The sequence below is a fragment of the Anomaloglossus baeobatrachus genome, chromosome 4 (assembly GCF_048569485.1).
Source record: "Anomaloglossus baeobatrachus isolate aAnoBae1 chromosome 4, aAnoBae1.hap1, whole genome shotgun sequence".
NCBI classification, from domain to species: domain Eukaryota; kingdom Metazoa; phylum Chordata; class Amphibia; order Anura; family Aromobatidae; genus Anomaloglossus; species Anomaloglossus baeobatrachus.
This window is the reverse complement of record NC_134356.1, coordinates 102,037,757-102,050,343: the sequence shown is the minus strand read 5'-3', so window position 1 is coordinate 102,050,343 and position 12,587 is coordinate 102,037,757. Positions and strand designations below refer to the sequence as shown.

The 12,587-nt window shown below is 50.7% G+C and overlaps 1 protein-coding gene across 1 annotated transcript in view; it reads right to left on the bottom strand.

Annotated features, from left to right (window-relative positions):
• The window catches only part of CTNNA1 (catenin alpha 1), a 148,078-nt gene that overhangs the window by 41,480 nt on the left and 94,011 nt on the right, over nt 1-12,587 (bottom strand). Inside the window, exons 13-14 of the mRNA XM_075344494.1 lie at nt 11,790-11,941; nt 10,500-10,610 (exon numbers count right to left, since the gene is read on the bottom strand). Of these exons, the coding sequence (XP_075200609.1) occupies nt 10,500-10,610; nt 11,790-11,941 (263 nt within the window). The remainder of the gene's footprint in view (nt 1-10,499; nt 10,611-11,789; nt 11,942-12,587) is intronic.

Below are 12,587 nucleotides of genomic sequence, written 5' to 3'. Positions count from 1 at the left end.
TCCAGAACAGGACGGAACGAGCCGTCCTTTTTTGGAACCACAAAGAGATTGGAGTAAAACCCTTGCCCTTGTTCCTGAGGAGGGACTGGGATAACCACTCCTTCCGCTTTTAGGGAATCCACCGCCTGCAGCAGAGCATCTGCTCGGTCTGGACGTGGGGAGGTTCTGAAGAACCGAGCTGGAGGACGAGAATTGAACTCGATTCTGTACCCGCGAGACAAAATGTCCGTCACCCACCGGTCTTTGACCTGTGACATCCAAATGCCGGAAAAGCGGGAGAGCCTGCCCCCGACCGGCGATGCGGAGGGGGGGGGCTGGAAGTCATGAGGTAGCCGCTTTGGAAGCGGTACCTCCATTTGCTTTCTTGGGGCGTGTGTGAGTCCGCCACGAATCTGAGTTTCTTTGCGTCCTCTGAGTCCCTTTGGACGAGGTAAATGGTGTCTTGCCCGAACCTCGAAAGGACTGAAACCTCTGCTGCCACTTTTTCTGCTGAGGTTTGGGTGTTCTGGGTTGTGGTAAAGAGGAGTCTTTACCCTTGGACTGCTTAATGATGTCAGCCAATGGCTCGCCAAACAGTCTCTCTCTAGACAAAGGCAAACTGGTTAAACATTTTTTGGAACCAGCATCTGCTTTCCAGTCCTTTAACCACAAGGCTCTGCGCAAAACTACCGAATTGGCGGACGCCATTGAGGTGCGACTGGTAGATTCTAGGACCGCATTGATTGCGTAAGACGCAAACGCCGACATCTGCGTGGTAAGGTGCGCCACTTGCGGCACTGCTGGATGCATGATAGCATCCACTTTTGCTAAGCCAGCTGAAATAGCCTGGAGTGCCCATACGGCTGCGAATGCCGGAGCAAACGACGCGCCTATAGCTTCATAGACAGATTTTAACCAAAGGTCCATCTGTCTGTCATTGGCATCTTTAAGTGAAGCGCCATCCTCCACTGCAACTATGGATCTAGCTGCAAGTTTGGAAATCGGGGGGTCTACCTTTGGACACTGTGTCCAGCGCTTGACCACCTCAGGGGGGAAAGGGAAACGCGTATCTTTAGATCGTTTAGAGAAACGCCTTTCTGGGTGAGCGTCGTGCTTCTGGATTGATTCTCTGAAGTCAGAGTGATCTAACAAAGCACTCAATTTACGCTTGGGATAAAGGAAACGAAACTTTTCCTGCTCCGCAGCCGCCTCTTCTGCTGAAGGGGCTGGGGGAGAAATATCCAACAGCCTATTGATGGCTGAGATAAGGTCGTCTACCATGGCATCCCCATCCGGGGTATCCAGGTTGAGAGGGGTTCCAGGAATGGATTCCTGATCACTCTCATCAGACACATCACAGGGAGACTGATTGCGCTGAGACCCTGAGCAGTGTGAAGACGTCGAGGGTCTTTCCCAGCGAGCTCGCTTAGGGTGGCTGGGGCCATCATCTGAGTCATAATCCTCGGCCTGTGAAGCCGGGGACCCCCCTGTGGGCTGGATACATTCCAAGTAAGGGGGACCTGAGGACAGAGGCCTCGCCGTGCCCAGAGACTGAGCCCCATGCATAGATTGCAAGGTCTCAAGGATTTTTGCCATAGATACAGACATATTATCTGCAAAAACTGCAAAGTCCGTCCCTGTCACCGGGGCAGAACTTACAAGCGTCTCAGCCTGGGTCGCTACCTCTCCTGACTCCGGCTGGCGAAGCAGCACCGGGTCGGAGCATTGCACACAATGGGAGTCATCAGAGCCTGCTGGTAGATTAGCCCCACATGCAGCACACGCAGTATACACAGCCCTTTTTGCCTTGGCCGCCTTGCGTTTTGAGGATGACATGTTGCTGCTTCCACAGAGCGATCTGGGATATGCAGCCAGAAGCGCACCTCACAGTGCAAGAAATACAATATCTATATAACTGTATCCAGTACACTGATACACAGTGAGGCACTAGAGGGACCAGCACAGAAAAATCGCTTACCGCCCGCTTAAAAAGCGGGTGTGTGGTCGCCAGATAGCCCCTAGTCCAGGTCTCCCAGAGCCTTGCGTCCTTCCTCCAGCCAGGCATGCATGTAATGGCTGCCGGCGTCTCGAGAGAGGAAGGGGGGCGGGCCCTGGGCGTTCCTGGCCAAGAGCGGGAAGCCTGCTTCCCTCTGTGCCAAGTGAGAGGGCTGGAGCATGTAAATCAGGCTCCAGCCCTCGTCGCTGCTTGCGAACAGCGTCTCTCCCCTACCCTGAATGACAGGGTGGGGGCGGGAACGAAACGGAGCTGCCGGCGTCCTAGGCCCAAAAAGCCGGGGACTAAAGTTATAACCGCCGCCGCCGTAAAAGCGCGGACGGCGGATCCCCGGCGCACCACAAGTCACAGCAGCGCCGCCCGGTCCAGAGGGGGTCGGCGCTGCGTTCCCAAACACAAACAATCCCCCAGTAATCTGTAGGGACACCAACTCCACGTTGCGGTCCCCGGCGCACTATAACACCCAGCCAGCCCGGAGTGTGTCTGTGCCTGCCGGGGACACAGAGTACCTGTAAGATGCAGGGCCCTGTCCCTGACCGTACTCCTGCTCCGAATCCATCAGGTTCTAATGGGTCTGTGGATGGAGCCCGGCATCAGAGCTGAGAGGCCGGCAGGATCCCACTTCCACAGAGCCCTACAAGGGGATGTGGAAGGAAAACAGCATGTCAGGCTCCAGCCCTGTACCAGCCATAGGTACCTCAACCTTACAACACCATCCAGGGGTGAGAAGGGAGCATGCTGGGAACACTATATGTGTCCTCTTTTCTTCCATCCGACATAGTCAGCAGCTACTGCTGACTAAAATCTGTGGAGCTATGCATGGAATGTCTGACCTCCTTCGCACACAAAGCTAAAACTGGAGAACCCGTGATACCACGGGGGGGTATAGCCAGAGGGGGAGGGGCCTTGCACTTTTAATGTAGTGCTTTGTGTGGCCTCCAGAGGGCAGTAGCTATACCCCAATCGTCTGGGTCTCCCAATAGAGCGCTGAAGAAATACTATTTGCCAAATGTTCCCGCAAATAGATGTACCTATACATGATCACTTCCAAGCTCCTGCAGTGATGTAAGCGCTTAGCGTAGAGCAGAGGATAAATGTGAGACGAGCGTTAAAAGCAATGCAAAGTGTTATGTACCCCAAAATGCTACCAATAAAAGCTTCTACTCAATCCACAAAAAAAAAATAAGTCTCAATGAGGTCTAATATCTGTTAATGGAAATATAGGTGTTTTCTAAAGAAATCTGTGCTCCCAAATCCAATTGTTCCCCTCCCTTTTGAGCTCAAAACTTGGGCAATAAAGCTGGCATATATGCAACTTCACTTTGCAACATAAAATGAGATTTTTTTTTTCTGGAAAACAACTTTGGGCACTACAAAATAGGCACTATTCCCATAGATTAATTCCCAGAGGGGTGCAATTTCCAAAATGGGATCACTTGTGGCGGTGAAACGGAATTGGGGGTGATATTTTTTGACACTTCTTTTCCCATTCAAATGAGTACTGTACTGGAATATTTTATTTCCATTTTTATAATCCAAAAACTGATCCAAAAGCGGAAATATCTACTGGACATGAGAACAGAGCTTTCCCCACTGAGTTGTATGGGTGAAATCTGCAGCAAAAACGCTACAAAAATTCACATGCTGCAGAATTAAATCCACTGCAAATCAGAAAGGAAAGAAGGGAATTTTGTTTACTTACCGTAAATTCCTTTTCTTCTAGCTCCTTTTGGGAGACCCAGACAATTGGGGTGTATAGCTTCTGCCTCCGGAGGCCACACAAAGTATTACACTTTAAAAAGTGTAACCCCTCCCCTCTGCCTATACACCCTCCCGTGCATCACGGGCCCATCAGTTTTGGTGCCAAAGCAGGAAGGAGGAAACTTATAAATTGGTCTAAGGTAAATTCAATCCGAAGGATGTTCGGAGAACTGAAACCATGAACCAAAAGAACAATTCAACATGAACAACATGTGTACACAAAAGAACAACAGCCCGAAGGGAACAGGGGCGGGTGCTGGGTCTCCCAATAGGAGCTAGAAGAAAAGGAATTTACGGTAAGTAAACAAAATTCCCTTCTTCTTTGTCGCTCCATTGGGAGACCCAGACAATTGGGACGTCCAAAAGCAGTCCCTGGGTGGGTAAAAGAATACCTCGATAAAAAGAGCCGAAAACGGCCCCCTCTTACAGGTGGGCAACCGCCGCCTGAAGGACTCGCCTACCTAGGCTGGCATCTGCCGAAACATAGGCATGCACCTGATAGTGTTTCGTGAAAGTGTGCAGACTCGACCAGGTAGCCGCCTGACACACCTGCTGAGCCGTAGCCTGGTGCCGCAATGCCCAGGATGCACCTACGGCTCTGGTAGAATGGGCTTTCAGCCCTGAAGGAATCGGAAGCCCAGAAGAACGGTAGGCTTCAAGAATCGGTTCCTTGATCCACCGAGCCAAGGTTGACTTGGAAGCCTGCGACCCCTTACGCTGGCCAGCGACAAGGACAAAGAGCGCATCAGAACGGCGCAGGGGCGCCGTGCGAGAAATGTAGAGCCGGAGTGCTCTCACCAGATCCAACAAGTGCAAATCCTTTTCACATTGGTGAACTGGATGAGGGCAAAAAGAAGGTAAGGAGATATCCTGATTGAGATGAAACGGGGATACCACCTTAGGGAGAAATTCCGGGACCGGACGCAGAACCACCTTATCCTGGTGAAACACCAGGAAGGGGGCTTTGCATGATAGCGCTGCTAGCTCAGACACTCTCCGAAGTGATGTGACTGCCACTAGGAAGGCCACCTTCTGCGAAAGGCGTGATAGAGAGACATCCCGCATCGGCTCGAAAGGTGGTTTCTGAAGAGCCGTTAGCACCCTGTTAAGATCCCAGGGTTCCAGCGGACGCTTGTAAGGTGGGACTATGTGGCAAACTCCCTGCAGGAACGTGCGGACCTGCGGAAGCCTGGCTAGACGCTTTTGAAAAAACACGGAAAGCGCCGATACTTGTCCCTTGACAGAGCCGAGAGACAAACCCTTGTCCATTCCTGATTGAAGGAAAGAAAGAAAAGTGGGTAAGGCAAACGGCCAGGGGGTAAAACCCTGATCAGCGCACCAGGATAAGAAGATCCTCCAAGCCCTGTGATAGATCTTGGCGGACGTTGGTTTCCTGGCCTGTCTCATGGTGGCAATGACATCTTGAGATAACCCTGAGGACGCTAGGAGCCAGGACTCAATGGCCACACAGTCAGGTTGAGGGCCGCAGAATTCAGATGGAAAAATGGCCCTTGAGACAGCAAGTCTGGTCGGTCTGGGAGTGCCCACGGTTGACCCACCGTGAGGTGCCACAGATCCGGGTACCACGACCTCCTCGGCCAGTCTGGAGCGACGAGGATGGCGCGGCGGCAGTCGGACCTGATCTTGCGTAACACTCTGGGCAGCAGTGCCAGAGGAGGAAATACATAAGGCAGTCGAAACTGCGACCAATCCTGAACTAATGCGTCCGCCGCCAGAGCTCTGTGATCTTGAGACCGTGCCATGAATGCCGGGACTTTGTTTTTGTGCCGAGACGCCATGAGGTCGACGTCCGGCGTTCCCCAGCGGCAACAGATCTCTTGAAACACGTCCGGGTGAAGAGACCATTCCCCTGCGTCCATGCCCTGGCGACTGAGAAAGTCTGCTTCCCAGTTTTCTACGCCCGGGATGTGAACTGCGGAGATGGTGGAGGCTGTGGCTTCCGCCCACAGCAGAATCCGCCGAACTTCTTGGAAGGCTTGACGACTGCGTGTGCCGCCCTGGTGGTTGATGTACGCGACCGCCGTGGCGTTGTCCGACTGTATTCGGATCTGCCTGCCCTCCAGCCACCGCTGGAACGCCTTTAGGGCTAGATACACTGCCCTTATCTCCAGAACATTGATCTGAAGGGAGGACTCTGTCGGAGTCCAGGTTCCCTGAGCCCTGTGGTGGAGGAAGACCGCTCCCCACCCTGACAGACTCGCGTCCGTCGTGACCACAGCCCAGGATGGGGGCAGGAAGGATTTTCCCTTCGACAAAGAAGTGGGAAGAAGCCACCACTGAAGAGAGGTTTTGGCTGCCAGTGAAAGAGAGACGTTCCTGTCTAGGGACGTCGACCTCCTGTCCCATTTGCGGAGAATGTCCCATTGAAGTGGACGCAGATGAAACTGCGCAAAGGGAACTGCCTCCATTGCTGCCACCATCTTCCCTAGGAAGTGCATGAGGCGCCTCAAGGGGTGTGACTGGGCCCGAAGGAGAGAGTGCACCCCTGTCTGCAGCGAACGCTGTTTGTCCAGTGGAAGCTTCACTATCGCTGAGAGAGTATGAAACTCCATCCCGAGGTAAGTCAGTGATTGGGTCGGTGTCAATTTTGACTTTGGGAAATTGATGATCCACCCGAACCTCTTGAGAGTCTCCAGAGCAATGGTCAGGCTGTGTTGACATGCCACCCGGGAGGGTGCCTTGACTAGAAGATCGTCTAAGTAAGGGATCACCGAGTGGCCCTGAGAGTGTAGGACCGCCACCACTGCTGCCATGACCTTGGTGAAGACCCGTGGGGCTGTCGCCAGGCCGAAAGGCAGTGCCACGAACTGAAGGTGTTCGTCCCCGATGGCGAAACGCAGGAAGCGTTGATGCTCTGGTGCAATCGGCACATGGAGATAAGCATCCCTGATGTCGATTGATGCTAGGAAGTCTCCTTGGGACATCGAGGCGATGACAGAGCGGAGAGATTCCATCCGGAACCGTCTGGTTCTCACGTGTCTGTTGAGCAGTTTGAGGTCCAGAACGGGACGGAATGATCCGTCCTTTTTTGGCACCACGAACAAGTTGGAGTAAAAACCGCGACCACGTTCTTGAAGGGGAACGGGGATCACAACTCCTTCTGCCTTCAGAGTGTTCACCGCCTGAAAAAGTGCATCGGCTCGCTCGGGGGGCGGAGATGTTCTGAAGAAACGAGTCGGAGGACGAGAACTGAGCTCTATCCTGTAACCGTGAGACAGAATGTCTCTCACCCATCGGTCTTGGACATGTGGCCACCAGGCGTCGCAAAAGCGGGAGAGCCTGCCACCGACCGAGGATGCGGTTTGGGGAGGCCGAAAGTCATGAGGAGGCCGCCTTGGGGGCGGCTCCTCCGGCGGTCTTTTTAGGACGTGACTTAGACCGCCATGCAGAAGAGTTCCTCTGGCCCTTCTCTGACCTGTTGGACGTGGAGGAATGGGACCTGGCTGAGGGCCGAAAGGACCAAAACCTGGGTTGTATCTTTCGCTGCTGAGGTCTGTTTGGTTTGGACTGGGGTAAGGACGAGTCCTTTCCCTTGGATTGTTTAATAATTTCGTCCAATTGCTCGCCAAACAAACGGTCGCCAGAAAATGGCAAACCGGTTAAGAACTTCTTGGAAGCAGAGTCTGCCTTCCATTCGCGTAGCCACATGGCCCTGCGGACTGCCACCGAATTGGCGGATGCTACCGCTGTACGGCTCGCAGAGTCCAAGACGGCGTTCATGGCGTAGGACGAAAAAGCCGACGCCTGAGAAGTCAAAGACACAACCTGCGGAGTAGAGGTACGTGTGACCGCATTAATCTCAGACAGACAAGCTGAGATAGCTTGGAGTGCCCATACGGCTGCGAATGCCGGAGCAAAAGACGCGCCTATGGCTTCATAGATGGATTTCATCAGGAGCTCTATTTGCCTGTCAGTGGCATCCTTGAGCGATGAGCCATCTGCCACTGATACTACGGATCTAGCCGCCAGTCTAGAGACTGGAGGATCCACCTTGGGACACTGAGCCCAACCCTTAACTACGTCAGGGGGGAAAGGGTAACGTGTGTCATTAAGGCGCTTAGTAAAGCGCTTGTCCGGAAATGCTCGGTGCTTCTGGACAGCATCTCTGAAGTTAGAGTGATCGAAAAACGCACTCCGTGTACGTTTGGGAAACCTAAACTGGTGTTTCTCCTGCTGTGAAGCCGACTCCTCTATAGGTGGAGTTGGAGGAGAAAGTTCTAGCACCTGGTTGATGGACGCTATAAGGTCATTTACTATGGCGTCCCCTTCAGGTGTATCAAGATTGAGAGGAACGTCAGGGTCAGAGCCCTGAGCTGCGACCTCCGCTTCATCCTCCAGAGAGTCCTCATGCGGAGACCCTGAGCAGCGTGATGAAGGCGAGGAAGGTTCCCAGCGAGCCCGCTTAGGCGGTCTGGGACTGCGGTCCGTGTCGGAGTCCTCCCCGTGGGACCTAGGTGTCACCCCAGGAGCACTTTGCTGCGCCGACCGAGGGGGGCCTGGGGGTGATGAACTGCCCTGGGCCTGTGATACCGGTCTGGACTGCAAGGCTTCTAGTATCTTAGCAGACCATCTGTCCATAGACTGAGCCATGGATTGTGAAAGCGACTCAGAGAGTTTTTCAGCCAAAACTGCAAACTCTGTCCCTGCCACCTGGACAGTGGAAGCCGGTGGTTCTACCTGAGCCGAGGGTCCCACCAGTGCCTGAGGCTCCGGCTGAGTGAGTGCCACAGGGGCCGAGCATTGCACACAATGAGGGTAGGTGGAACCTGCAGGTAACATAGCCGCACAAGAGGTACAGGTTGCAAAATAAGCCTGTGCCTTGGCACCCTTGCTCTTTGCGGACGACATGCTGTTGTCTCCTCTTAGAGTAATCAGTGAGGGTATATAGCCAAAGGCAAATAATGCGGCCGAACAGAGAAAATGTATAATATATATATACACTTCGGCACCCAAGGGAGCCAGCACCTAGTAACCGGTGCGGCTTACCGACCGCCCAAAGCGGTTGTGTGACCACCAGATTCCCTGCCTGGGCCTCCCAGAGCTGTAGAGCTCGTTCTGAATTCCTCCACCGGCAGAAGTGATTATAACAATGGCTGCCAGCGTTCTCAGAGGAGGAGGGAGCCGTGGGCGTGACTAATAAAGTGCGGGAATCTGGTGCCCCTCAGTGCTCAGTGAGGGGGGAGGAGGATACCCAAGTATGCTCCAGCCCTCACTGCCGACGTCCAGTCGAGCGTCCCTCCCTTACCCCTGACTGGCAGGCCCGGGGGCGGGAGTTATGGTACTAGGCCGCAGAAGCCGGGGATTAAATTTAATAACGCGGCCGGCAAACAGGCGCGGTCGGCACGGTAGTCCCGGCGTCACAAAAAACACTGTTACACAGGCGCTCCATGCGCCGTCCCCAAGGGGACACAGAGTACCTCTTAGAAGCAGGGCCTGTCCCTGATGATACCCAGTCTCCTGTCCGTCAGATTCCCCCAGGGGCTGCGGAGGGAGCCCGGTCCCAGTGCATGGTGACCGGTTAGGATCCCACTTCTCCCAGAGCCTCTAAGGGATGGGGAAGGAAAAACGGCATGTGGCTCCAGCCTTTGTACCCGCAATGGGTACCTCAACCTTAACAGCACCACCGACATTAGTGGGGTGAGAAGGGAGCATGCCGGGGGCCCTGTGGGGGCCCTCTTTTCTTCCATCCGATAAAATCAGCAGCTACTGCTGACTAAATGTGGAGCTTGCGTGAATGTGTGCCTCCTTCAACACAAAGCATAAAACTGATGGGCCCGTGATGCACGGGAGGGTGTATAGGCAGAGGGGAGGGGTTACACTTTTTAAAGTGTAATACTTTGTGTGGCCTCCGGAGGCAGAAGCTATACACCCCAATTGTCTGGGTCTCCCAATGGAGCGACAAAGAAATATAAGCAAATGTTTTCTTCAGGAGACTATAGGAATTTAATTCCCTTTATTGACAATAGGAAATCCTTCAGGTTTTGTGACAAAACTATGTGTGGAAAAAAATGGGACAAAAATACATGTGCAAATATTCTTAATGTACAGTAACTGGAGTCTCTGGTTTAAGCGTCTGGAGTTTCAGGTGACTACACATGTAAGGCTACGTTCCCGCAATCCAGATGACACTGCGTTCTAGACGCGAGTGTTCTCTGCTTGAAAAGCAGCGCCCATACCCATGCCCATGCCCATAATCAGGGTTCTGGGCGCTGCAGATGTTCGATGTGTTCTCTCCGCTGAGAACACTCATGTATCTGCAAGCATCCACCCTATAGCCTAGAAGAGCTCATTAACAAAGGAATAAAAGATAATTTTTCATTAGGAAGCCATTTAATATGAGGCAGACAGGTATAGGTCTTTTCAGCAATATATAACCTGCAAGCCCATATTAATAGGTTAAATAGCTCAAATGTGGGGATGCCCGATTCCATTTAATGTTTTCTAGTCCCAAATACATGAATCCAAGTTAGGAGAAAAAAAAATTCCCCCAGAAAGTGAACAACCGCTATAATCTTTAAAAAAAAAAAAAAAGAAAGAAATTCTTTACAACAAAGATCAGGTGGAAGCAAAGACGAAAAAAGTTCTAAGCTGCAGGATGCCATTTAATAATTAACTATTGTGTGTCTAGCAGGCGTAGTACCAGATCTAGAGTTGAACATAGATTCAGGAACAAAGCTCATGAAAGTGCTTACAGCAAAATGGACAAAACACCATTACAACTCACTCTTGCACTCTGTCCAGCAAAATGTTGATCATCTTCGGTCTGGACACTGGTTCGACTTCTTACATCAAAGTCTTCAGTCTCAAAATCGGAATCATCCAACTCTTCAGGAGTCTGAAATAATGAGGTGAAGTGAAAACCAAATCTATAATCATTTACTTGTGTAGAAAGTAAAAACTTTACATGAAAGAAGATCTGTATATTTGCAAGTATTTTTTAGTTCATTTCAAATACTACATCAGTGGTGGCCAAACACCAACCAGTAGATCGGTCAAGGCCCAGTAGATGTTGATGTTAGGTCATTAGGCTGCTCTGTTGTCTTCATCTCCGAAGTGAAAACACTGACTTTATATTTCAGTGTGCTTAGTGCCATAATTCTACTGAAAATCTCGCTGGTGGATCATATAGACTTAAAAGAGGTTGTCCACAACCTGTTCTAATTCCGCCATGTTTGCCCACATTAAAAACAAAACATTTATACTCACCCCTATGCTAGTGCCGATCCAGTGGTGTTGGCACTCGCTCTCCAGAGCTCACATCTAGTTGCTATATTTCTATATTGCTATATTTCACACAAACCACAAACCTAATCAGCTCTGGCGTCACTGCCTCCGCAGTCAGCCGACTAAGTAATCAAGAGAAAATGAAAGCAGTGGCTATCTACTTGCTCCCTGTTGATTACTTATACGTCCGAAGTCGGTGACAATGAAGCTGGAGCTGATTGGAAGTTGGGCCCTAGTGACATAATGATATCATGTCAGGCTCGGTAACTCAAGTGCCAACACCGCTGGAACGGTGCCGTCATGGCGGTAAGTATAAGCTTTTTTTATTTTAATGAGGGCAAACATGGCGAGTAAAAAGGGGTTGTCCAAGTAGTGGACAACCCTTTAATAAAAGCTCTCATTGAGCCTCATATACTACCTGATACAAAATACATGGAGGAGCAACACTGTCACGTATCAAGAATGAGGAAAGTGTGGCTGTGAAGCAAGAGTAATAAGTAACTAGGTGTAGCGGCTATTCTTATTATGGGGCCATCTGAAAAAGTGTATACAAAATATTCTGGCACTGCCCTCCTGATACTACATGTAACCTGTCCCTAGTCCTATGGTTGATGAACTATCACTGAACAAAAAATAGTTCCCATACTAAAAAAGTTTGGCCATTTTAGATCTATATGATTGCACTGTACTTCCAAATCTCAATCCACTACATTTTCCGCTATGTAGTTTTTGCCAAATGTAGTAACTTCTGTTCAACTGTACTATTAAAAATAACTCATGAAAAACGTACCCTTATCATTAGCACTGCCTTCCGGATATCACGAATCCCATCATACACTAATCGAGAGGCATCAATAAATTCATTTTCGTCCATTGGTAGATTTGAGTCTCCACTGAGGGCTTCAACTGCTGCTTCAACTTGTTCTGTAAACCGTGGCATGACTGAAAAGTACAATGTCTAGTTAAAACATGCGGTAAAACCATACTGCACAGTCTGCAACTCAGCAAAACACCACACACCCTCATTAGAAAGAAAACAGAAGTTGTGTTAAGGTAAGAACTAGAAAGGAGTGGATCAAAGCAGCAGGGGACCCACTTTAAGTTATATTTTCTCAAATTTGCATGTCCCCTTGGTGCCCATTTACACACAGCTGAAGCGTGCTTCCAGATAATACCTTGCAGCTATCATATAACATGGTCTGGCCCAGCAAATAAAAGATGAGGGCAGGCCAAAAACATGCCATCTTAGGATATTAAGTTTAGGGCTAAGAGGTCAAAGTGTGCAGCTCATTATTCATAGGGTTAGGGAAAGGACTCATCTAATCTGTGGTCTAATACTGCAGTGCTGAAGAACATTGTAAATGGGAGTGGTGATCTCAAGTGTGTGAATAATGCGAAGATTTAAGTGACATAGGGAGGTGCTGAAACTCTAAAGCCCGTGTCATTGATCTGTGGCGGAAAATAACAGAAAAGGCGTATAGTAAGGCGCTGCGGACCAAAGGCATGGAGATCAAAGAACTTTAATGAATAGGCACAACGCGTTTCTGGGACTCAACTGTTCCCTTGCTCAGCTGCTACAGCAGCACCT